The sequence below is a fragment of the Ambystoma mexicanum genome, chromosome 2q (assembly GCF_040938575.1).
Source record: "Ambystoma mexicanum isolate Mex_15411 chromosome 2q, UKY_AmexF1_1, whole genome shotgun sequence".
In the NCBI taxonomy this organism is placed as follows: domain Eukaryota; kingdom Metazoa; phylum Chordata; class Amphibia; order Caudata; family Ambystomatidae; genus Ambystoma; species Ambystoma mexicanum.
In genome coordinates, this window is record NC_090924.1 from 1,456,535,411 (window position 1) to 1,456,562,489 (window position 27,079).

A 27,079-nucleotide genomic window follows, 5' to 3' on the forward strand; every position below is an offset into this window, starting at 1 on the left:
TTTTACACACACTCCATGCTGCAACAGCAAAATTCACCCCATTTCACACCTGGTCCTCTACACACCACTTACTTCACATGATGAATCCTTTGAACAGTTTGAGAACTGGGGAGTCACATGTAAGGCTGATGCAAGGTAATAAGAAACTGGCAGTAACATCAGTGTCATTCAAAGCAAAGCACCTCTGACCTGATATGCCTAACCAAGCTGGCGTCTCTTACCACAGCTGATCCCCTGCTACCGACGTATGACTGTGGAATTCAGTGTCATTCATGATATGAGAAAAGCTATATTGGATCACGTAATGGGTACAGCATGTGCTAAGCACTTCAGAAGGCACATGTGCTAAGCACTTCAGTAGGCACGTGTGCTAAGCACTTCAGTAGGCACGTGTAGTAGGCACATGTGCTAAGCACTTCAGTAGTCACATTTGCTAAGCACTTCAGTACGCACGTGTGCTAAGCACTTGAGTAGACACATGTGCTGAGCACTTCAGTAGGCACGTGTGCTAAGCACTTCAGTAGGCACATGTGCTAAGCACTTCAGTATGCACATGTGCTAAGCAATTCAGTAGACACATTTGCTAAGCACTTCAGTATGCACATGTGCTAAGCACTCCAGAATGTGCTAAGCACTTCAGTATGCACTTGTGGTAAGCACTTCAGTATGCACATGTGCTAAGCACTCCAGCATGTGCTAAGCACTTCAGTATGCACATGTGCAAAGCACTTCAGTATGCACATGTGCTAAGCACTCAGTATGTATTATAGGTGAGGTTTGCTTGAGTAGACTCTTTTACTAGCTGCATTATACCTCACTGGCAGGTGTGTTTCCAGGAAGCAATAAGGAGCTTCTCATCCTGTATGTGACAATCAGTATTGCTAAACCCAGGGGCAGCTGCCATGCGCATTGCTTTATGGTGTGGGAATTTAAGTGAACAACTGTCTGCCATATCCTTATAGCAGTTACCTGAACTCTACCATCGGGGTGCCATTATCGGTCCGTCTTTCATTGGGTTTTACATGATCTGAAAGTATTAGCCCAGAGACAATCACTCTTATATGATGGCCTAGGCCACGCAGATTCATCTGAAAGATTATTTTAATCCACTTGGTGGGTTAACAAAAACAAAGGCTTTGGGGAAGTCTAGGGTTCAACAGTAGTAGCAGAGGTTAGATTGTGATAATCTTCGGCTGATATCCAGTTGGAAAGGGTAGTGCCAGGCGGGAGGTCCTGTCCCACCTGACTATCAGTGCAGACGGAATTAAACCTAATGTAAAGTGCATTCCACAGCCCCATGCCCAAGAAATCCACTGTCTCCTCCTCCGCAGACAACCAGACTCATTTCTATCCACCGCCTTTTCCATGATATTGACATACATACAATTATGTCCGGTAGTATGTTTCTTGTTCTGTATTAGAAGATTAAATCATTGTTCTGGCATAATATCAGAAGATATACAATTATTAGAAGAGCGCAGACTATTAGCAGACCACACCTCGCACGTCAGTGCTTCAGCCCATTTGCAATGGGACCTATGCAACAAGGTAGGACATCCCTTTACTGTGATTGCAGTGTTAGTAATTAAGAACAGCTGAAACCGCCCCTTCCAGCACAGGACCAATCATGTCCTCTGTTAAACACATTCACATAGACGTGATCTCCTGGCTCGAGGGGGCGGCACACATGGCAGTGTTTCTTTGACCTGCAAATGGATATAATGTAGAGATTTCATGGGTGCCTTGCAATAATGCTCCATTATCATGTTGTCGATTAGATAGACATTCATATAGGATGTGGTCAATTTCGATGAGCAAGACATATTGGCCAGCCCATTAAGACCTTGTCTGGACTCAACCAAATTCTATTAATTATACTGCAAATGATAAGAAATTCTAATTACAGGGCATCTGGCCACTCAAGACTTGTCTTAGCACAGAACTGCAGCCTCCTTACAAGTTTGGTCATATCGCTGCAGTAAATCAGTCGATACATCACCAAACTGTATTACTGTTACTGCCACGTGGTCTGTTGGTATTACCGCTATATCAGAAGTGGTGACAGGCAGTGTTACTCCCCATTCAATGGAGTGCATAGTACTCCATAATGGATGTCAGCGGAATTATTGATGCTGTAATTCCACTGGCAGAAATTCTGCTGAAATGTGTCAAAATGATTGTGGATTTACCTTCCGTTTATAGCTAGAGGTTAATCCTCCACCTTTCCGACAAACCTATAGTCGGGTGGTAAAATGGCGGTAACAGTATTACCGCTGTTTTTTTCCCCACTGTCCAACTTGTAATGAGGCACTAGTCAGTGTTTTATAACCTCACTCTTATTCCCTGATATGAAGTTGTATTTGTAATGTTCTGAAGTCAGTATTTTAGTATATGCACTCGTAACAGATATGTGTCAATAGCACTCATGCTTATACATTACATTGTCACACACACGTGCATGCATACACGCACATCTTCACATGTCACTCAGTTTCACCTGCACTCATTTGTTCGACATTCTTGCTTGAACATGTGATCTCCACTGCTCTTGATGAGCTCGAGATGTAGAGCTTGTGATGCTGGAGGAGGCGGAAGGTGGCATGTGAGAGATGGGTGGAGTTATGGTGAAGGTGCCCAGCCTGTGTAAGCGTCCATTATGGCAATACCCGCTTTGGCCCTCGACTGCCCCTGCTGACTATGGGTGATCTGGGCAATGCAGTCTTTATTGTATTCAAAAGACTGTGCCAAGTCCTTTCAAAGAAGAATCAGGAAATTGATGCTCAGAGCACTATGAAATGCTTTCAGGTACTCCAAACAGTATTGAATGAAAAGATCAAGCAAAAAAAAGAATGGACTGCATTTGGTATAGTGAGAAAAGACGGAACACGAAAATACCGAACTAGGTATGCCTGCTCCCCTAGTTCGGTATTTTCAGGTTCGAGGGTTGTGGGGGTGTCCTGCGTATACTGGGGAAAAAAGTGGGGGACAATTAAAAAAAAAACTCAAATTGCAAAATGCAGGAAAGTGGGCCTGGGTATTTTGCAATTCGATCTTTTCATTATCACATATATCCCTCCAAATTGGGGCAAAAACTCCTCTATGATAAGCTTAACTACTATGTTGGTTAACTACTATGTTAGTATCAGCCTTGTGTCAGGGATAGGTCTTAACCCAACCTACTGCACATTTGTAATTGAATGTCGTCCACTTGTATGTTTATGAATGTAATGTAAGTGGTCTCTCATATCTCCCTTCTGACACTTTTCGTGACATTGCTGTGCATGGCTCATTAAGAAATAGGGTGCATCTAGGCAACCAATTTGATCTCACCAAAGTGCCTGCCTCTGCCCTGCTTTCAGTTACAAATGTCAGTCCTGTGCCACTTACCAGTGGTTTGCCCCATCTCCCAAAGCCTACACCTGAATAATCATGCCATTAACCACAGTGGCTGTGGCTTCATAATAACATTTAGAACAACAGGTAATGTATATGCTCAATAGATTTGTTCCCAAAATCTCCTTTTGTGTGGTATATGTGCAAACATTGTTTAGATTTTAGGAACTCATGGAAAGGGCTGAGGGTAAGGAGGAGCAAGACGGTACTATCCAGTCACTGTTTTTAACGGCTTCTTAACAGAATGACTGTATTTTACCAGGAAACCCAACATTTTAAATAGAAACAATTTAGATGAGTTCAAAGGGTTTCTCCATAGTTTCACAGATGATTGTCAGATCCTGGACAGGACATGCTTGTGCGGGAGGCAGATCTTTCTCTGTGCTGGCTCCGTCTTTGTGGAATGCCCTTCCTTCTCATATACTGAACATTCACGTTCTATCCATATTTTGCAAACAGCTCAAAACACAGTTGTTTTCAATGTGGGATGCTGTCTTTTCCTTTCTGGTTTTTCAGTACCTTGATGCCACAAGGTCATTGTCGTGCTTTACAAATACTTATACAGTACAATACAATACAATACAATACAATACTACTTTTGCTGGGGATGGGAAGCACAACAAAGCATATATTAGCTTAAACAGCGAGTGATACATCACTATGCGTCCAGTGCCATCCTGGAGATAGCAATGTGTGCCTACTCGCAGTCTACCCAACAGAGTGCAACTGTAAGAAGAGAAACTAAGATTACTAGAATCAGTATTATCTACTTATATCAATCAGGCAAAACTAAAAACCTGGCGGTGTAATACATCACTATGCATCCAGTGCCCTCCTGGAGATAGCAATGTGTGCCTACTCGTAGTCTACCCAACAGAGTGCAACTGTAAGAAGAGAAACTAAGATTACTAGAATCAGTATTATCTACTTATATCCATCAGGCAAAACTAAAAACCTGGCGGTGTAATACATCACTATGCATCCAGTGCCATCCTGGAGATAGCAATGTGTGCCTACTCGCAGTCTACCCAACAGAGTGCAACTGTAAGAAGAGAAACTAAGATTACTAGAATCAGTATTATCTACTTATATCAATCAGGCAAAACTAAAAACCTGGCGGTGTAATACATCACTATGCGTCCAGTGCCATCCTGGAGATAGCAATGTGTGCCTACTCGCAGTCTACCCAACAAAGTGCAAATGTAAGAAGAGAAACTAAGATTACTAGAATCAGTATTATCTACTTATATCAATCAGGCAAAACTAAAAACCTGGCGGTGTAATACATCACTATGCATCCAGTGCCATCCTGGAGATAGCAATGTGTGCCTACTCGCAGTCTACCCAACAGAGTGCAACTGTAAGAAGAGAAACTAAGATTACTAGAATCAGTATTATCTACTTATATCAATCAGGCAAAACTAAAAACCTGGCGGTGTGATACATCACTATGCGTCCAATGCCCTCCTGGAGATAGCAATGTGTGCCTACTCGCAGCCTACCCAACAGAGTGCAAATGTAAGAAGAGAAACTAAGATTACTAGAATCAGTATTATCTACTTATATCAATCAGGCAAAACTAAAAACCTGGCGGTGTAATACATCACTATGCGTCCAGTGCCCTCCTGGAGATAGCAATGTGTGCCTACTCGCAGTCTACCCAACAGAGTGCAAATGTAAGAAGAGAAACTAAGATTACTAGAATCAGTATTATCTACTTATATCAATCAGGCAAAACTAAAAACCTGGTGGTGTAATACATCACTATGCATCCAGTGCCATCCTGGAGATAGCAATGTGTGCCTACTCGTAGTCTACCCAACAGAGTGCAACTGTAAGAAGAGAAACTAAGATTACTAGAATCAGTATTATCTACTTATATCAATCAGGCAAAACTAAAAACCTGGCTGTGTAATACATCACTATGCGTCCAGTGCCATCCTGGAGATAGCAATGTGTGCCTACTCGCAGTCTACCCAACAGAGTGCAAATGTAAGAAGAGAAACTAAGATTACTAGAATCAGTATTATCTACTTATATCAATCAGGCAAAACTAAAAACCTGGCGGTGTAATACATCACTATACATCCAGTGCCATCCTGGAGATAGCAATGTGTGCCTACTAGTAGTCTACCCAACAGAGTGCAACTGTAAGAAGAGAAACTAAGATTACTAGAATCAGTATTATCTACTTATATCAATCAGGCAAAACTAAAAACCTGGCGGTGTAATACATCACTATGCGTCCAGTGCCATCCTGGAGATAGCAATGTGTGCCTACTCGTAGTCTACCCAACAGAGTGCAACTGTAAAAAGAGAAACTAAGATTACTAGAATCAGTATTATCTACTTATATCCATCAGGCAAAACTAAAAACCTGGCGGTGTAATACATCACTATGCGTCCAGTGCCATCCTGGAGATAGCAATGTGTGCCTACTCGCAGTCTACCCAACAGAGTGCAAATGTAAGAAGAGAAACTAAGATTACTAGAATCAGTATTATCTACTTATATCAATCAGGCAAAACTAAAAACCTGGCGGTGTAATACATCACTATGCGTCCAGTGCCCTCCTGGAGATAGCAATGTGTGCCTACTCGCAGTCTACCCAACAGAGTGCAAATGTAAGAAGAGAAACTAAGATTACTAGAATCAGTATTATCTACTTATATCAATCAGGCAAAACTAAAAACCTGGCGGTGTAATACATCACGATGCGTCCAGTGCCCTCCTGGAGATAGCAATGTGTGCCTACTCGCAGTCTACCCAACAGAGTGCAAATGTAAGAAGAGAAACTAAGATTACTAGAATCAGTATTATCTACTTATATCAATCAGGCAAAACTAAAAACCTGGCGGTGTAATACATCACTATGCGTCCAGTGCCATCCTGGAGATAGCAATGTGTGCCTACTCGCAGTCTACCCAACAGAGTGCAAATGTAAGAAGAGAAACTAAGATTACTAGAATCAGTATTATCTACTTATATCAATCAGGCAAAACTAAAAACCTGGCGGTGTAATACATCACTATGCGTCCAGTGCCCTCCTGGAAATAGCAATGTGTGCCTACTCGCAGTCTACCCAACAGAGTGCAACTGTAAGAAGAGAAACTAAGATTACTAGAATCAGTATTATCTACTTATATCAATCAGGCAAAACTAAAAACCTGGCGGTGTGATACATCACTATGCGTCCAGTGCCATCCTGGAGATAGCAATGTGTGCCTACTCGCAGTCTACCCAACAGAGTGCAAATGTAAGAAGAGAAACTAAGATTACTATAATCAGTATTATCTACTTATATCAATCAGGCAAAACTAAAAACCTGGCGGTGTAATACATCACTATGCGTCCAGTGCCCTCCTGGAGATAGCAATGTCTGCCTACTCGTAGTCTACCCAACAGAGTGCAACTGTAAGAAGAGAAACTAAGATTACTAGAATCAGTATTATCTACTTATATCAATCAGGCAAAACTAAAAACCTGGCGGTGTAATACATCACTTTCCAATGTACTACAGAAGGTAGTGGGTGTTCAATGTACTAACTTGAAAGCATTCCTTTATGATTAAATGTTGCTTTCCAATATGTATAGTTCTTTCTTTATAATAGTCTCTGCACCTGCAGCAAAAATGAAACTTAACTTTATATTTTATATGCACTTTAAATTTCAGTTAAGCTGGCCAGAAAACTCACACCAATATCTAGCCTTTCTTTTTGGTCACACAATTATTCTTTGCAACAAACATTTGAGTTACATTCAGCATCAAAATGTTGGCAACCCTTCCCAGCAAATGTGTCCTCCCACAGTTGACATATGTACCGGTTTCACCTTCTTCATGCATTGCTGCTGTGGGGGCTTTTTCAGCTGAACATAAGGTCCTTTATTCAGTAGCATGTCATGCATGGATGGGATGCAGAATAACTCATGCACCAAATAATCAGACCGACTTAGGAAGTTGGCAAAGTCTCATCCGACTGTTTTATTATCAATTGTCTTAAACAGGGAGTTACAACGGACACCAAAGGACGTTCGCTCGAGCTCTCAATGCAAATCATATAGAAATACACTTAAGTACAAAAGGTTTGTCATAAGTGACGTCATACTATGTGGCAAATAAGGAAACCCAACAGGGTGTTGTGGTTGGCTCAAGGGGAACATAGAAGTATACTTTCTATATAGGAACGGGTAGTCAGGTGGACAACTTATGCCCACCCGTAGTGCAAGTCATCTTTAACACTTATCTGACACACATAATACTATTGGTTCTTAAACAATAAGACCCTTTGTTATATGGCCCTTTACAGTTGGTTGGCACGTGCGTGCCATGTCTGGAACATTCAGCTCCTAACAGCACGTAAACTCATACCCAGGTGCCGGGAGGTGAACATGACTTTTGCTTCCCACCCAATTAGCCCCACATCTCTCATCGCCCATGCCTTCTGCCATGCAGACTGTCTTTGAACTTGGCCTTGCAGTAGATTCTCTTTTCTTGGGAATAAAAGGGAGCATGGGTACATGCTTATCACATTTCTGGTCTGCATGCCCAACTTCTATTTTCATCCTTGGCTCACGTGACAGGAGAACGCAATTTGGCTCATTGTCTAGCATTTCATTATCTAGAATTAATAAACTTTGCACTCATGGTGTTCCTTCTTTGCACCTTAACGAGGGATAATTCAGCCTCTCACGTTCACTGTTCTTTATGGATAGATAACCAGTTCTTGGCTTCTTGAGCTTTGATACCAGGCCAAACAGCCGTGCCCTTCAAGTCTGCGAACTCCAGCTAATTCTTTGATGTGACACACACAGCTCTTGATGCTTCATTCTCTGTGGATTTGAACTTATTAAAATGTGTGGCACTGAAGTGCAGACACTATACAATGGTGGCTTTTCCTCCAATCTATTCACTACGTATAGCTAGTGTGTGTGAGCTCTCAGTACAAAACTAGGACCAAGTGCCTCAAGTAGTGGGTTCGCCCCTTGCCCTTATGCGATGTTAACTTTGGGTTACATTTGTGTAGATGGGACCACTGAGCAAGACACAGGGCATCCATTTTTGTACCCCCTTTTTGACTCCATCTTGGTGACCAGGCCTCACTGCGATAGTACAAAGTGCTTCTCTCCCTTTCCTCGCAGCAGCCCGGCTCGGAGCATATGGTCTCCACCCTTGTTCGCACTCTGACTGGAAAACTCTGCAGCTCCATTCTCACGCTGAAGCCGGAGGTGCTTGCAACAAATAATAAATGTAACACATCTTTCTTCCTCTGAGATCACTGTCCTGCATGTGAACCAGCATGAGCTAAGCACATAGCTCGTCCATCTCCACAAAAGTGTCCTTGCCCTCTTACCCTCGCCAGTGGAAACTTATTGCCATTCTGACCCTGTGTCCCTGCAAGATATTCCTTTCATGTGCCAGACCACTGACCATGCCGTGATGCCCACCCAGCAAACCTTTATCTAACATTAGACCTCTGCTGCAGTATATCGTGCCCAGTACTAACAAATGCCACATACCTGAGATTTTTGCATGTGTAAGATACACTCTAGTCATTGTATTATAGTGGCCAAGACCCTTAACCTATGACTTGTATAATCTAAATGCAATAGATAATATAGGCGCTTGAATTACTTTTATAAGAAGACATGATAAACTACTAACAGTCTTTTTGAACCACTAATATTTAGTGCATGCATAATAGAGAACGAGTTATATTAGCTTAGATATTGACCACCGTGTTTCACAGCGACCTGACCTTCACCCATCCGGAGCACAGATGTCTGACATCAATCCTCCCGCCAACCAAGCAACCAACCTGGAGGAAGAGATGCCACCCACACCTGAGACTTTGTGCAAACTGACCAATCCGGGATCGACGTAGTATCCTATGTTAGTTGCGTCATGTTACTGTATAAAATGTAATGTAACGGTAATTTTGTCAGAGCGCTCTCAGAGATCTAGATAAACTTAACCTTGAACTCTCGCAGCCTGATCTCTTGTGCCTTATTCCCTGTCTGGGGAGTGTCTGTTTTATTCATTTTGCACGCATAAGTCAGGGAGGGCACAAACACTAGCTTCTAAGATTACTTGATCTACTTGCATTGCTGCATCTGTACAGTTATTAAATGGCTTGCATTTTCTGCATTGCTCTTCATACGTGCGATCATCTTTTCTGCATAAGTATGTTCACTCTATTCCCTATTTCATCATCAGTTTCTATAAGGTCCATACACTTCCTTCTTCAGCCACTCTTCTTAGTGCATCACTCTCACTGTTGTGACGTCACCAGCTTCTCTTTCTCTTGTTTTAACTTTCCTTCAGGAACCTCTTCCAAGATATGGTCATCTCTTCGGGTATACATGTGGTATGGCTATCTTAATGGATACCTTGTCTCGAATAGTTGTTGTGGTATGGTCACAACTACTGGTGTCAAACATGGTGCAGTTTCAGGCTTCCAACATACAGGCAGTAGGGGGTGGGACTTCCTGCAGAGGCATTCAGCTGCTCCTCTACACTCCCCCTTAGGTTGATTCATCGACCACACCTTCACCAGTCTCCTCATCTTGATACCTTTTAGTGAAAAAGTGCTTCTTCGGAGTCCAGATCTTCATCACTCCCTTCAGGAAATCGGCTGATTTGACATGTTCGTCCACACTCCAGGTCATGAGACTGCACTGTAAATTTGGACTACAATAGAGCCATCATCCTGCATACTTCTATGGGTCTTTGGATACAGAAACATCATTCCTTCAGGTGCTAAAATACTGACCTTTATATATTCTCTGATGTCTTCATCAGTCAATTATTTGGGCCCAAATGCTGATTCAGCATCAATCATGATTCTCATTCCCAGTGCTTTCCTGGCTGTCTCTTTGCACTGTGCAATTATTATCCTGATCACACAGAATCCAAACATCACCATCACCAATATTGCTCCAAGAAGCTTGAATATGTTTGCCATCCACTGTGGAACCCATGAGAAGATTGATGCAAACCAACTGCCATCTGCAACATCCTCTGTCTCGTCTTCCATCTTATTGTGCAGGTTTTTCAGCAACGTTATGGCCTCTGTCAAGGTCCCATTCTCATCATCGTGAAAAGGTATGAATGTGCAACATGATGGCCCAATTTTGTGCAAACTCCTCCTTCCATTGCTCTAATCATATCCAGGACATATCTATTCTGGAGGATCATTAGTCATATTGGCCCTCAATTCTTCCTTGATAGCATTGAATCCCTTTATGGTGATGTTAATTGTCTGCAGAAGCTTCCAGTGAGTGTTTTATAACCACTTCGCATTGGCCATCATCTGAACCCCAGGCATGAAGATAGTGGTGAAGATTGAAACAGTTTTGCTGAACAGCCTATGCTCGTACGGGATAGCATCATATGCTTCCATTGACTTGGCTGCAAAGCAGTTCTCTCTCTTTGTTCGGTGGAGAACTTCAAGTGATCTTCTCCTTCTCAAATGGGCATCTGCTTTCAGAAATTCTCCAATATTCAAGTGACTCTGAGGAATCACTAATGCTGGAACATGGATGAGTACCAGGGAACACATTCCTTCCCCCTTCCTTGGGCAGCTTCGTGTAGGCTCTGTACCCACAAACCCAATATCAATCCATCAGGACAGCTGTCCCTGCTCCCATACTGGAGACATAAACTATAGTCTTACAACCTATGTTATCTCCCACATGTCTTTTTCTTTTTCTTCGAAAGCACAGTGTCACATTTGCCAGTGGAATCACAGCCATTGGGTCTGATTCATCTTCTACCCATGTCAGTAGCTTGGCATGTTCAGCCCATGACTTCAAACACCCATCATTTACTATTTGTACTTCTTACAAGTATTTCTGCTTCAATGGATGAGCTGCACAGGACATCAATCCTTCTTCCCATCCTTTCTTGGACTTCACTCATCCATAGACTAGTAACTGAGTTATTTCCCAGCATCCAGGTGTCCAAGCTAATTCTGCTTTATCAGGACTGTCCATTCTCTTCCTTTCTGTTATGAGCACTTCATCCTGTCCTGCTGTATAATACTTGAGCGTCTTGCTATTCCATGCAGGCTCCTTTTACATCTGTGTAGTCTTGATATAATCATCCTGGAATAGAAATGACCATTTCAATCTCTATCGTAGAGTGGCCCAATGTTCTTGGAACTGTCTTCGAGTCATGCATGCAGCAAGGTGAACAAGACATCTGGCATCGTGTTCTGGCATGTCTCTGGAAATGAAAGCTTGGGCAGCAATCATCGCATAAGGTATGAGGGCACAAAGGTAACACTCTCTTTAGACATTCTTTCCCCTTCACTTCTCATGTGTTGATACCTCATGTTGTGATCCAAGTATGCTGCACTATCCACGTATGTATTTAATCCCACACTATCTTCCTCTGCGCTTCTCTTGTGTCTCCCCAACCGAATGATTGCCACCCATGAAAACAACGCTAAAGCAGCTTTACTATGCGAAGAAAAGATAAGGGGTTTTGGCTCATCAGTATTGGGCAAATCAACAGTAGTTCCTGGAGTGGGGAGGATTAAAGGGACATCTGCTTTGTTTGGATCAATGAAATAGAAAAGGCGAATTAGGAGAAACAAAAAGACACAAAGCATAATTGAGTATATGTATATCACAAACCAACATATTAATCCCCACCACTTGTGCCATTCTGTAATTTCTTGGGTTTGTTCATTCTCCAAAATTGTACCAGATTCAACATTCCTCATTTTGTATTCAATTGTTAAGGAAAAACACTTTTACTCAGGTGCAACAAATCTGGTAGCTGCAATATTTCCTCTACTATTGCCACAAGTAGCCTTCTGATCACAGAGCCATTCTTAGGATCCTGCAGAAAAGTGTGAATATCTACGTCTCTTCTGACAAGAGCAGGATAAGCTTGAAGGATAAACACAAAAACAGCAAGAACAAGTCTGTAAGCATCTCCGTTTGTTAAGACCATAGACTCAACCAAATAGATACTCAGTGAGAAATGAATCAAGGTATTGCTCTCATTTCTAGTTGTCAAACTCAAACTCTAGATTAGGCATATTTGTGACACATCAACAACTTTCTAAAGTTCATTTTCAAAGATTCCTGTGACTCCAGCAAAGAATTGCACGCCTGCAATAATATCTATAAGGAGTGTCCGAAGGAGAGTCACAGTCCAAATGCAAATCTGCATTTATCTATTTGTAGCTTTATCATCCTTCTTCCTCTTCATCGATCATGTCTGCACATGCTGAAATTCTTCTTCTTGTCTTGCTTCTAATTTGACAGTTGCGGGGGGACCGGTTTCACCGGTGTACAATTTCACATCGTTCAGATGAAGCCACGCCCACATGCCTTGGACTTCCATTGCTAAGGTAGTGACATTTTCAACACAAAAGGGGACGCTAAATTGTGACTCGTACCACTTTCTGGTAAAGTTTCAAATTAAAACAGCATCTCTAATAAACCATTTAGGTGCCGATAATAGTTCAATTGATCCGGTTGCTGAATGGTTTTCATCTGTGTTCTGAGACCAACCCCCCTGGCACTTGAGTTGATCTGAAATGAGAGAGATGCTAGTAGAGGTCCTACATGTAAATTATTAATTTCCTAACATTTTTGCTGTACTCTGGGCATCACTTCTATTCTTCAATTGATGTGTAAGAGGTGTTCTCATTGGCCCCCTGTTACTAGCTCGTGGGGGTGAGGTGATGGTCTGAACGAGGCTGATTCCTTAGGGCTTATAAAGCTAAGGGCAGTGAGTATAGCCATACCTTTTTCAACGTTAGCTTCATCTTGGCAATCCTTTCTTTAAGGAGGCCATTGAGTCTCTCACATATCCTGTTTCCTTGCGGGTGATAAGCAGAAGAAAACTTATGCTTGATGTTTAATGAAAGCCCTATCTGTTCAAATACTTTATTGACAAATTGTGGCCCATTATCGGATCTCAGCACTTAACACACAACCCATCTTGGAAAGACTTCTCACACTAGAAACTTTGCTGTACAAGTGGCGTCAGTGTGTGTACACGGACCTGCCTCGATCCACCTGGAGAAGAGACACACCACCACTATCAGAGAGCAATATCTACTACACACCGGCAGCATATCAACATAGTCAATAGTTAAATGCTGAAAAGGACCATTTGGTTGAGGAATTACTCCACTAATTGTTCTCAGTGTATGCCCAGCTGTAAACCTTTGACATACGATGCCTTTTACTACATAAAATGCTTCGTGTTCTAACAGGTTTGGAATAAACCAGTCTTCTGCAATTGTTGCAGCAAGACTTTTCCTAGTTACATACGCGCGATAATGCAGCTGTTCAAGCGCAACCTTTAATAATGCTACTGGCTTCACCGGCTTTCCAATGCTGTCCTGTCGCCATAATGCTTCTGTGGGGGATAAAGAACACTTCCTTCATTTCCATAATTCCTGCTCTTCCTGTGATGCACTTCCTTGAATCTCCATTAATTGGGTTGTCAATAATGTATTAAACCCTTCTTGCATCACCATTACTGTGAATACCTTCTCTTTAACATTTGGAGTATCAAAATGTGAAATACCTTGGCCTCTGCGTCTGTGGCTTTGTTCCCTCAAGAAATAAAGTCTGTTCCCTTAGTGTGAGCAGTGCATTTAACAACCACTATGGCCACTGTGAGTTGTAGTGCCTTAATAATCCTGTCCAATGGGATGCGTGTTGCACTGGAATGCCTTCCGCACAGAGGTAGCCCCTCATTTTTAGATGCACTAGCCCTGCGTGTATGGTTGACGTCACATATGCCAGGTCATTGTACACCATCTCTTTCTGCTCTGCGTGATTCTCCAGCACGACAATGAGCACTACAAATTTTGCTGCTTGTGCCAAAAAGTGAGATGGTAGTCTTGCACTTGGTACAATTTCAAACTCACCATTTGCTCTATGCCTCACTTCAGCTGCGCCTGAATGCCTTTCTCCACTAGTTTGACAAATGTTCAAAGAACCATCAATAAAGAGAATTTTCCCTACTGGCAATGCGTTCTCCTTCATGCAAGGTATATCATCATACAATTCAACATAATTTGCACAATCGTGGACATGGTCACCCTCTGTCACTGGCTCAGCTATAAACGTGGCAGGATTCACGATTTTACATCTGACAATTTTGAAAGCTGTGTTTGAAATGATTAATTCATAAACAGAAGCTCTCTGAAATGTCAATGTACCTTTGGGTTTCTCTAAAATGGCAAACAGAGAATGTTCCAAAGGAAGTCATAGAGCAACCCAGCACAATGCTTGTAGACTTATCAATTGCGAACACAGCGACTGCCAATGGCTGTTTACAAGGAAAGTGTCCTTTCATAACTGGGTCTAGAACCCCACTGTGATATGTTAGAGGCTTCAACCCCAATGCTGTCCTCTGTGTAAGCACTGCATTCATGACTGTCCTGTTCGTATTTGAGAATAAATACAATTACTCAGCATAATTGGGAATCCCCAAAACAGGAGCTGTAAAAAATGTTTTTTTCAACTGTTCAAATCCTTCCTCCATCCCCTCAGTCGATTCTATTGTAACTTTGTCCACTTGTGTCTCTTTTAAAGCCTGTAAAAGGGGTCTTATGTATGAACTGTAATCAAACATGCAGGCACTAACATAATTACATAGTCTCAAAAACTGTTGCATCTGCTTTACCGTGTGTGGTGCGGTTTTCATAATTGCCTCAGCCCTTTCAGGTATTACCTTCTTTCCCTCATGTGAGATCAACTGTCCAATGAATAACACCTCTTCTCGGCAATACTGCAGTTTTTCCTTGTCTACCTTGTATCCCTTATCTGCTCGGATAGTCATTAGCTGAATCGAGTCTTGTCTGCACTCATCCGTAGTGCTAAAAATTAAACTGTCATCTACATATAGTATCATCGTGCTTTTCAAATCAACATTGTCTAGGTCCATCAGGAGGACTCTGTGAAACATAGAAGGAGACTCAAAGTACACTTGGGGCAGCACAGTATGTTTCAGACGAGTGTGGCAGAACATAAATGAAGTCAAATCTTGTGAGTTCTTGTGCAACAGGATTGACAAAAATGAATTTTCAAATCAATCACTGTGACATATCTAGTTTCCACTGGGATGTTGAACAGTATCGTGGCTGGGTTAGGAACTAAGGGAAACTCTGCCTCTACAATCTGGTTAATTTGTCTCATGTCCTGTATGAATCTCCACAACCTTCCCTTTGATTTCTTTACAGGATACACTGTGGTGTTGCAAGATGATTCTGATGGCACCAGAATACCTTGTTCCATCAGTGCTGAGATGGTCTTGAATATACCCTCATCGACCTCTCGAGACATGGGGTACTGTTTTGCTCGAGATAAAATTGCCCATGGCTTCAACTTTATTTTAAAATCCCTTAAACCCTTTAATAAACCTACGTCATAGGGACCTGTGGTCCAAAGGATGCTTGGCATCTTATCCAAGACTTCTTCAAAAAATGCTGGATTCTGCTGCATTATTGCCATTCTCTGTGGGACGTCCCTTTTCTCTATCCTTATCCAGTATGTGATACTCATAAGGAACATCCACTGCATCGTCTGTTGGGTCATCTCTAAATATAGTAGACAATTAAGAGGAACCTTATAAGGGATACTAACATATGGACATCATTGCCCCCCGGTCTTGTCCGCTTCAAAAAAAGGTGTTGCATAAATGTGAAAACTGAAAAACTGAGTAATAGGTCCCTCTTCTCCGTTCAGTAAAAGATAGTACAGTGTTATTTCATATTTTTTGCTGCGCCACAAGAAGTACAAATGTCACACAATGATTCATGATATGATATGACATATATAACATACCTATACACAAGTGTTTTCAGTTGCAATGAGGCAAGGGGGAACAAAGGGAGGACAGACTACGATCCTACTAGGCCAGGTGTCATTCAGATTGCGCAAGTGTGTGGGAAGGGGGCAGGGACAGTGCAGTACATGGGAATAGATAATAACAATAAGTAAAAGAAACGGCGGCAAGTGGCAAGGGTAAGTGCAGACATCAGGTGTCAAGGGCTCGTAGGGGGACTGTAGGGATACAGAAACAGTCCCCAAGTGCGGGGGTTGCCAGGTGGGCAGTGCAAGTGTGTGATGCTGGCGGGGGAGGTCAGCAGAGGAGAGGCAGAGAAAAAGCAGAAGAGAAAGGTTTTGAGGTGCTTCCAGAACCAGAGATGGTTCTCCTCACGTTTAAGGGGGGCAGGGAGGCTGTTCTAGAGAGAGGCACCAGCCGAAGAAAGAGATCTACCACCAACTCTTTGCGTGGAGAAGCGACTGAGCCTGAGGGAGTTGGAGGCAGATGAGCGAAGGGCTCGAGAAGGAAGATATTTAGGAAGAGAGAGTTGAAGGTATTGAGGCCCCAGGCCCCAGAAGGCCTTGTGGATGATGCAGAGGGTTTTGAACTTAATCCTCGCAGCCACTGGGAGCCAGTGCAGAGATGTCAGTCCTGGAGAGATACGATACCTGGGCTTTCGGCCAAGGACAAGGCTCGCAGTCCTGTTCTGGTTAAGTTGCAGAGGGCCGAGAGTAGAAGCAGGCAGATTTAATAAGAGGCTGTTGCAATAGTCCAGCCTAGAGAGAAGCAGAGCTCTGGAGACCATGAACTTCAGGGAGAAAGAGAGGAAAGTAAGAATAGCTCTGAGGAGGTGCAGCTGGTAGTGTGACTTCTTAGAGACGTCAGAGATGTGAGAAGAGAAGGAGAGTGTGGATTCAAAGATGACCCTGAGGTTCTTAGCCTTGCAGGTGGGAGCAGGAAGAGGGCCAAGAGTGGCTGGCCAGAGAGCTACAGGAAAGGAGGAAGCAGGTGTGCCGATGAGGAGAATCTCAGTCTTACTGGCAGTAAGACAGAGGTCATTGGCGGGACAGCACTCCTGGATAGCAGACAGACAGTCAAGATGAGGGAAGGAGAGGAGGAGGCTGAGGGTAGCCTGAAAATGAGCTGGGTTTCATCCGCATAGCACTGAAAGTTGGGGCAGAGTGCGGCGATGTGGTGGGCAGGGAGTACCAGGTATTGGTTGAACAGCCAGTGAGAGAGGTTAGACTCCTGGGGGACACCATAGGTAGAGAAGAAGATTGCGGAGAGAAAATACCCAAGTTGGACCTGGGAACCTCAACTCAAATTATTTATTGAGTGACAATTGGTATTTCAAAAAAAGGCCCTTTGTGATAACACATGTTTCGGCGACTACAGCACCTTTCTGAAATCAGGGCTAGTCTCTAAACCATAAAAAATCAAAATGAAAATTCATTGATTCTGATTAGTTTCCAAAAGAATGAATGTAACATTAACATGGTAATTATCGCCATCCACATGCAGGACATTGTGAGTAAACCAAAAGAAAAAGAAACCAAACATTACATGTCAAATTATACAGTATCATTGTACATTTGTCATTACAGTATCACCAAATCATATAATTATCATGAGCCAATTATTATTTGTAATGTAAACACAAAATCACAATTTGTAATCAAAACACAACTCTTCATCTAATAACATTCAACTGCTCCCAATGTCTGACCAAACTGCTTGCATGTATTACTGCTGAAATGCGAGTACGTATTGCTGCTGAATTTTGTACCTGTAACCAAGAGACCTCGGTCACATTTAACCTGCCAACAGAAAATGCTTATACACCTCATGTAACAAGCGCGACAATGTCTCTGGGCTGCAGGTGTGCCATACAAATGCAAAGAAATAAATGAATACATTATGGTGATGCATTAGTCATTGCACCACAGACATGAGGGATGGGGAAAGGGAGGGATGGAGGGGAATGATAAAAGAAAATGCACAGATACGGGGGGAGAGAGATGAAAAATAGAGGTAAGTTTCACTGAGTAATGCAATTATAAACTTACACACAAATTATATATATATATATATATATATATATATAGGGGGTCTTTATTCAAAAAGTCTTGAGAAATGCGAAAATCATGGGTTAAATCCCCACCTGGTATGTAAAACATTGTGTGTTAATGTTTACATTCATTGTGTTGCATGCAACATAATTTCAAGTATTTGGCACTAACACGTAAAGTTGGTATTGCTTAATCTACCCGTCCGTTATTATATGGAGTATGCATTGCCCCATATTGCTAGAATTGATTGAATTCAACGTGACCTTTGTGTCATGCATAAGAAAATATATATACTCGTCATTATAGAAGAAACGGAATGAAACCGATCCTTTTCATGTTCCCATTGATCTATCAATACGCTTACTCTCCGCGTTTCGTTGCATGGCTGTATTAAATGAACTATCCCTGTAATCTACAGAGCTCTTGCTGTAAGGGCTTACCTGAAAAGTCCTTGATTATTTTCCGTCTGTACTATCGTGTCCGCGTTCGAACGTGGTCTGAGACCTAGTGCTTTTGTTTGTTCAGCGCCGTCTTGGAAACAGTGTTAGTCCTACCTCTGTTTCCAAGACGGCCACCATATTTTGGGTTGTTTTCTGATAGAGATGATGTTATCCAGTATAAGACCATCGGTTCACTATCTATCTTGACAATTACATTTATGTTCACCTGAGTTATCAGGGTGAATTGTTGGGAACACATCTCACGCTCAACTCAAATGTCAAGACTATATTTAATGGAGACTGATAATTCATCTTGGTTTCATCAGAAAGTAGATAAGAAATAAATAAACGGTATAGTGCGCACGTAATATTTGAGAAGATTAAATACAAAGCAACTTATTGTTATATGATGACATGTAATTGATTAGTGCTGATTAAGTATAAATATGTTTAAGTCTCACGCTCCATATTGATTGGCTAAACAGAAAACGTGCGTTCCAACCAAGTGCAAATTATCTTGATTTTAGATTTCCAATTTCAGAACACAATAAATACACATTCCTGACCTAAATATTGGCTAATATTTCAATTTAGGTAATCTTGTTGTAATTATATACAACTTGCCTATTGTATATCCTTTGTTCACCTCCCTCCTCTAGATCTTAGTTCATACAGAGTGTGTCCTTTGCTGCATAAAGTCTTTGAAATATGGGTAACTTCATCTAGCATCACTTACAAAAAAGCAAACATCTGATTATCTGAATTGAGGCCCTTCTCAAACGCTCTGAATTTACAAATGATTTTCGCTTCTTCCTGCCTTAGTCTTCATTCTTGTTTGCTTCCGCTGGGTACTAAAGTGACTTTCCTGAGCCCAACAAACTTGATATCTTTTTTATCACACAATTGATGGTTCTTCTGCCAATGTTGGGCTAGAGGCAATGTTGTATCTTGACTCCCGATAGATGGCATGTGTTCTCGTATTCTTATCCTAAATTCTCTAATAGTACTGCCTATTTATACTAATCCACATTTACATTTGATAGCATAAATCACACGTTTTGATCGACAATTTATGTTGTTTGTAATTTTGATCTTGATTCCATTAGAGTCCTTGAATACCTCTATATTGTCTAGTGCATATTTATACATAGAGCATGTGCCACACTTCCTGAAGCCAGTCATCAACTTTGACATCCATGTTGTTGTTGGTACCTGATTTGTATCTCGAAGGAAAGATGGACTGAAATTGTTTTTTAATGTTTTCGCCCATCTGAAAATAAAAGATGGAGAATCTTCCACAAAGTCTTTTATATGCAGATCCAATTTTAGAAGATGCAGTTCCTTTTCAAGATATTTCGTAGTTGTGCATTGTTAGCACAGTGTGTTGTTATGAATTGAACTTTATCACAAAAATGCGTCAGGTATTCTCACAGTCTTTCCCACTAAGCCGGGTAACCATGTTAATAGAATGTTCACCCCATAAAGGAAAGCCCCTGGCTCAGTTGGAAAGCCTTGCAGAGCCATTTGCCCTGTGAACGCCAGTATAAATTTGCCCACATTTAAATAGTGTATTCCAGGAGTGGAACACACTATCCCTGTGTCAGTAAAAGAAATCATCATGTTAAGTTTTGTCATCAAATCTCTTCCCAAAATGTTAACTATCGTCTGTTGTGAATACAATAATGGAACAGACATGTCACACTCTCCTAAAGAGACTGGAAATTCATCAGTAAAAGGAACCTGACTTGTAACTCCAGGGAAAACTTGAGGATTCATGGCAATTCTCGACATTGGATATTTTTCCTCTCGTATACATGAACGAGTAGAACAGTGTCTTCTAAAAAGGAAAAAGATGTGCATCCTATTGTCACATCGACCCTTGGTTCTTCTTAGAGGTCTGGTGTCACAAATAGTACTGAACACATCAAGTCACCCTGAGAGCTGTCCTATTGTGGGTATATGCACACCCCTATACCTGTGAAAGGATTCCCTCCCACTACAGTGGCACCTCCCATTCTAGGTGTCAACAATTGTCCTGTGTTTGCACACTACTGTGTCTGCATGATATGATATGGAATTTATAACGTGCAATTACACAACTGTGGGGGCATGTTGCAACTGCACTTGTGGTGGATTCATTTGTACTGGCTCTGGTTGTGGTGTCTGTTGTATTTGCGGTGGGCATATCCTCCCCTAGTTTGGGTGCTATATGGTGACGGATACGCTTCTTCCCTCTTGTGAATTGACCATTCTGTACATTCCCTTGGCTCCCATATGAGCGCGCAATGTGCCCTGTCATCCCACAATTCCAACATACAGGGAGAGAGTGTCTGACTAGTCCCCCTTTGTTAAATCCTCCTTGCACATTCTGATTCTCATTTTGTGCATTCGGAAACCCGCCTTGATTGCTTTGAAATCCACCCCTTTCTCTATATCCCATACCTCTGCCTTGTGGCATGAACCCATTTCCTCCTTGGTCCACCTGGTGCTGATTATTCACCTGCGATGTACCCGCTGATTGCTGCATCCCCAGCCCTTATCTGCTTGTCAATACCGCCCCTTCTATGGCATATTTTGACAATTTCTTCAGAACTAATTTAGCTTCCTCAGTCTTCCTAACCTCATCTTTCTTCCTGTTTTTCTCCTGCAATAGCCACCAGTAATGCACTATTGTCAACTGTATCTCAGCCCACGGTTTGGATTCCATTCCCACCAATTTCTTCATCTGTCTCTGTACTGGTTCAGGCAAACCTTGAAATAAAGTGTGGTAGAATAATGCCACAGTTTTTTCCCATGGCTCTTTTGTTTCAAGAGTCCAACTCTCTTGAATGTCCTGATTATAAGCAATAGGGCCTTCTTCTTTCATTTTATGTGTCATAATTGTACCCATATCAGATGTATTGGGATACTGTACCCAGAGAGCCCTCCACATATCTGCCCTACAATTATTAAATTGTGCTCCATCGTGCGCTGCGTTCTGGGCTGTCACACTTGAATAGCCTGCTCTCCTCCGTATGTCATCAACTCTTTCCCCATGAATAGCTTCCAAGAGACCCTTAATGTCTACAATGGCCAATGTAGTTCCTCCTGACATTTTTTCTAATTCATAAATCCATTTTCCTGCACCCGATGTCAAACTCGGGAGTTTGCATCTTGAATTATCCTTATCCAACTGTGGCCATGACATATAGTGCGGTCTTGCTCACCCTTTTTCCAATAAGGGAATCTGCATGAACCCTAACCCAAAATCAGCTCCCATAGTCTGCCTATCCATGACTGGGACAATGGTCCCTGACCGTCTCCCCCCTGGTACGATCTTAAGCTGTTCACATATGGTGGTGATTCTCCCTTCTCACTATGTGATCGTCCTTGGGGACATTCTGGGTATGCTATGGGATCTGGCATCCTCTCCTTAGGCTGCTCTAGATTGGCCCATCTTACTTCCTTGCCCATCTGCAGACTTTCCTCCTGGGCACATGGGCCTCCTTCCTCTTCCCCACGGAAAGATTCTCTCCACTCTTCTGACATGTCTATTCCCGAACTAGTGTGACTCTCGTCCCCTTCACCCTGGTGTGAATTCAGTCTGCTTAAGGACAAGGCTCTATGCTCTAGATGAAACAGATTTTCTCCTTCATCTCGCAATTGAAATACTAGGGATTGATCTCCCTTCCATCGGCTTCATGATTTGCTACCTTCCTTTAATTCTTGATAGGCCTTATCAATATCGCTGATGCTTCATATGTCAAAATTATCCTCTTCTAAAACTCTAGATGCCCCTGGCATTGAAGAAACTCTTTTATTCTGTCCCATCATATTGTTGGACTCGGCTCCATTAACTCCTTTTGAATATGGTTAATATCAAGCTCCTGTTGTCTCTTTTTTCTTCATCTAATTTCCTTCTCTTTCTCACCTCCCTTCAGATTCTCTCATACTATTGTCTTACCTCTTTTCTCCTCACTCCCGTTCCCCTTTCTTCCTTTTCTCTTAGTCTCTATATTCTTTCGTCTCTTCATTTCTGCACTTTCTCCTCTTCTCTCTTCCTTTCCCGTCTGTCACTATCCTCTATTGCTCTTTGCCTGTTGTCACACTTCCTTTGCTCGGTTCCATGTAATAATGTCCCCTCAAAAATATCGCCATGCAAAAATGTCGCCGAAAAATGGCCGTTTTTTGTGGGGACATTATTGCATGGAACATGCGGGGGACACCCCCACAACCCCCAAACTCTTTTTTTTTATTTTTTTAAAAAAAATGTTTGTTGCTGCCCTTGTCCCTATATATATGGTCACCCATATAATATTGCCACAACCTTTTCCCGGCGATATTATATATGGCGACCATATATATGGGGATAATATTACCTGATACCCTTTGCTCCTGTGCCCATTCTTGCTTTTTCTCTTGCTCCTCCTGATACATCTGTTCTCGTCACTCCTTGCTCTTTCTTTTATGTTTGTCCTCCTTCAATCTTTTTTCTCGTTCCCTGTCTTTTTCTATCCTGTTGATCTTTGCCTTACTTCCTCAATGCTTTTCCTATCTAACTTGAGTAATATCTGCCGTCCCGTCCATTTGTTCTGTTCGAGCATTATCTTTCTCTCCTTTCCATCTCTTGATCTCTTGTTCTATTTCTGCTAGTACGCTCGAACGATCACTTTTCTCTTCTTTATCTTGTATGATCTTAAAGATCTCCTCTTTTCTCTTACTCTCCTCTGGACTATTGTCACTGCTATAAGCGGGCAGTTCGTATATTGGATTTCTATACCCTGCCACCGCCTTCAGTTCCTTTAATGGATACAACCCTACGTCTTCCATATAAACGCCTTTCACTTCAGGCGAGGCAAGGCGAGGCAAGGGGAGCCGAAGCCTCGATACCTTTATCCTTACATTGGCAAAGTCTCATCCTACTGTTTTATTATCAATTGTCTAAAGCAGGGAGTTACAACGGAATCAACAGACATTCGCTTGAGCTCTTAGCGCAAATCATATAAAAATACAGTCAAGTACTAAAAGTGTGTCATAAGTGGTGTCATACTACTTGGCAAATAAGGAAAACCTACAGGGTGTTGTGGTTGGCTCAAAGGGAACATCTAAGTATACTTTCTATATAGGAAGGGGTTGTGATTGGGTCTCTATACTCAGGTGAACAATTTATGCCCACCCCTAGTGCAAGTCATCTTCAACACTTATCAGACACACATAATACTATTGGTTCTTAAACTATAAGGCCCTTAGTTATATGGCGCTCTACAATTAGTTGGCATGCGCATGTTATGTCTGGAACATTCGGCTCCTTAGCAACACGTAAACTCATACCCAGGTGCCGGGAGGTGGACATGACTTTTGCTTCCCACCCAATTAGCCCCACATCTCTCATCGCCCATGACTTCTGCTATGCAGACTGTCTTTGAACTTGGCCTTGCAGTAGATTCTGTTCTCTTGTTCTCTTGGGAATAAGAGGGAGTATGGGTACATGCTTATCACAGTTCTGGTCTGCATTCCCAACTCCTATTTTCATTCTTTGCACCTTAACGAGGGATAATTCAGCTTTTCACGTTCACTGTTCTTCATGGATAGATAACCAGTTATTGGATGCTCCAGATTTGATACCAGGCCAAACAGCCTTGGCCTTCAAGTCTACGATCTCCAGCGATCTCTGCGACACACGCAGCTCTTGACTCTTCTTTCTCTATGGCCTTTTGAAATCTGCACCGCATAGTCTTATCTTATTAAGTCCTCTTAGTGTCTGATTTGGATGACCTGTTGGCACCTCCAGTCTTTTCACCTAGGAAGGACAAGGGTTCATATCCATGTGCTGTTCTACAGAAGCCTGCAGGAAGGTCTATAAGTCTCCGGGATGTTTACAAAATTTAGAAAGCCCTGATGATGTCATGATTGTCATTTTTGTTGGAGCCAAAAGGCCATTGTATATGCCCCTGCAGCCAGGTGCATCGAGATAAATTGCTTCCTCTTGGTATGTTTATAAAATCCTGTGAAATATAAATTTGACTTCATGTCAAAGCTGATCAGCTTCCTTCTTTGCCATCTCCAGAATCTGAACGAGATGGGTATATCATTTTGGACATGCTATCATTGGCCTGAGTTTTGCATTATGATTCATACCCTGTGTGCCCACTGTGTGCATCCTTTTAAATTCAGGTGGGGGAGGACGTTAAGTTAAAGGGCCTCTGGGTTCCATTTCTCCAGCCATCAGCCAGATCCGGCCTACCACTTTTTTGGACAGTCCAAAGAACCTGATATTTTTCCTTCTATTCCTATCTTCTAGCTGCACAACTGCCTCCTCCACTTCACATAGCCTGACTTGGATATGTTCCATCCCGTTCTCTAACATTGACATTTTCTTCTCCATGTTCCACACGTCCAACTAATTGGGTCATGTCACTTCGGTTAGACTTCATTTCATTCTGGACATCTTGCGTTCTTCGATCGATAGAAGACATTGTCCGTTGGATCGTAGAGAGCTGTGCTAGAAATAAAGAAAAGTCTGTTTGTGCTGGTTATGCCACTCAGGTAGATCTAATAGGGTCAGATGGGGTGCCTATTTCCAACTTTATACAGTCACTATACTTTAATGACTTCTTTGCAGCCATGATGAAAGCAGGCTTTTTCAACACTGTTTGTCCCACCTGTACTTCTACTTGCTTATATGAGGATAGGTACATCATGTGAATATGACCATAAAAGCTTAGTGTAAGCTGCTTGCCCACAGTCTGATTGCCTTCTATGCATTTTTCCATGAATACATCTACATACAAGATGGCCGCTGGGATGTGAGTTTACGAGCCAGGTACCTACATCGAGGAGTGCTGCAGTTTACACCCTTCCTCCTGATGTCTACAGAGGCCTCGTCTTCTATTCAGGCCTCAGGAAGCAAGGCTACTTCTTCCCCCATCCTCACCGAGCAGTTCGTCTCTATCCGTCCATCACCAGGCCAGCCTCTCCACAGCGGCACCCTCAAGAGATCAGGGAGTGCACAGCCAGGAACTGGTCACTCTGGCCAGCCTATTTGGGGTAGCTCCGCAGGAGGTCGGGCAGTGCACAGCCAGGACCCAGTCACTCAGGCATACAATGTTCCAATGCCAAACAGCCACCCGTGATGCCATTCACTCCCACAATCGGTCACCACCGGGGAATACAGACTGCACCTTTCCGGAATAGAAGATGGAGCACAAAGTAATTTTAAGAAGATGGTCTCTGCATCTTAAAGGGGGATTAAAGAGGTTGGGGTGTGGATGAGGGGGCTCATGCAGCCATCTTTTGGTCAGTAGTTTTAGAGCCATTGAGGTGGGTCCTTGACAGTTATGGCGGTCGTTCTGGAGGGGAAAGCACTGTAAAAACAAATGTTACTTAAACTTGAATTTGTAAGCTAAAGGCTTTGCAGATTTAAGTTATGAGAGCTGTTTAAGCACGGTGGAGACAATGGAAAACCCCTTTTCTCTCTTATTGTTTGCACCTGAATACCAACATGTTCACCTAAACCTCACACTTAAACTGCAGAAAGCAGCCTTCTTTTCTAGAATGATCTTCAAGTGCCACATCAAGGTGCAGAGGATCAGAGCATCCATAACAGAGTTTTTTTGCCACCTGCCCAATGAAGGAGCTTGCATCAGACCAAGTGACAGGGGGTCTTCCTCCAGTGGGGAATGCCCCAGACCAAGGGATAGGGGGCTTTGTTCCAGGGGCAGGATGCCCCAAACCAAGTGATAGGGGGCCTCTTTCAGGGGCAGAATGCCCCAGACCAAGTGACAGGGGACCTTTCTCCAGTGGGGGTGTTAGGAAAGATTTCTCTTTACTGCACATTTCCTTCCATCTTTATGGAAACCCCAAATGTTTTGCTTTCATTTTTTAATCTGACCTGTAATTTTTGCAGTGCAGTGAAGACTTAAGCTTCACTGCACTGGCTTTTTCTCATATGTCATGGGGAAACTGACATGTGCTTCAGGATATCAGTACTGCGAGAATGTGTTTCCCTTAGTCTTGTTACTGTGTTAGTACTTTTGTTTACTCTGTATCACTTCTGGTAACTTGTATCATTCCGCACAGCAGCTTACACTGCAGTACAATGGGGTAAACTTTTTTATGCCCTAGACTAACATTCAGAGGATGTTTGGTTACTCTAGGTGTGCTAAAAGGATAAGCTCTTGGCAGCAGTGACTTTTTCCCACTTTTTGGGGATTTTTCGTGTTAGCCTTACTGCATCTAGCACATTTGGCTACTAACTGTGGGTATTGGTCAAACATGGCCGTGCCACAAGGTATTTTGTGTGTCCTTTTGCCATCCTTTAGCCTTCTTCCTGGCCTGAGAGGCCAGAAAAATCCTTATAAGGACTACCAGTGCCCGGGAAAGCAGAGGCTTTTGGC

The 27,079-nt window shown here is 42.5% G+C and overlaps 1 protein-coding gene across 1 annotated transcript in view; it reads left to right on the forward strand.

Moving 5' to 3' along the window:
* The first annotated feature begins 247 nt into the window (after nucleotides 1–247).
* LOC138568883 (vomeronasal type-2 receptor 26-like) overlaps nucleotides 248–27,079 on the forward strand; it is a 109,406-nt gene continuing 82,574 nt past the window's right edge. Inside the window, exon 1 of the mRNA XM_069646664.1 lies at nucleotides 248–301. Within this exon, the coding sequence (XP_069502765.1) occupies nucleotides 248–301 (54 nt within the window). The remainder of the gene's footprint in view (nucleotides 302–27,079) is intronic.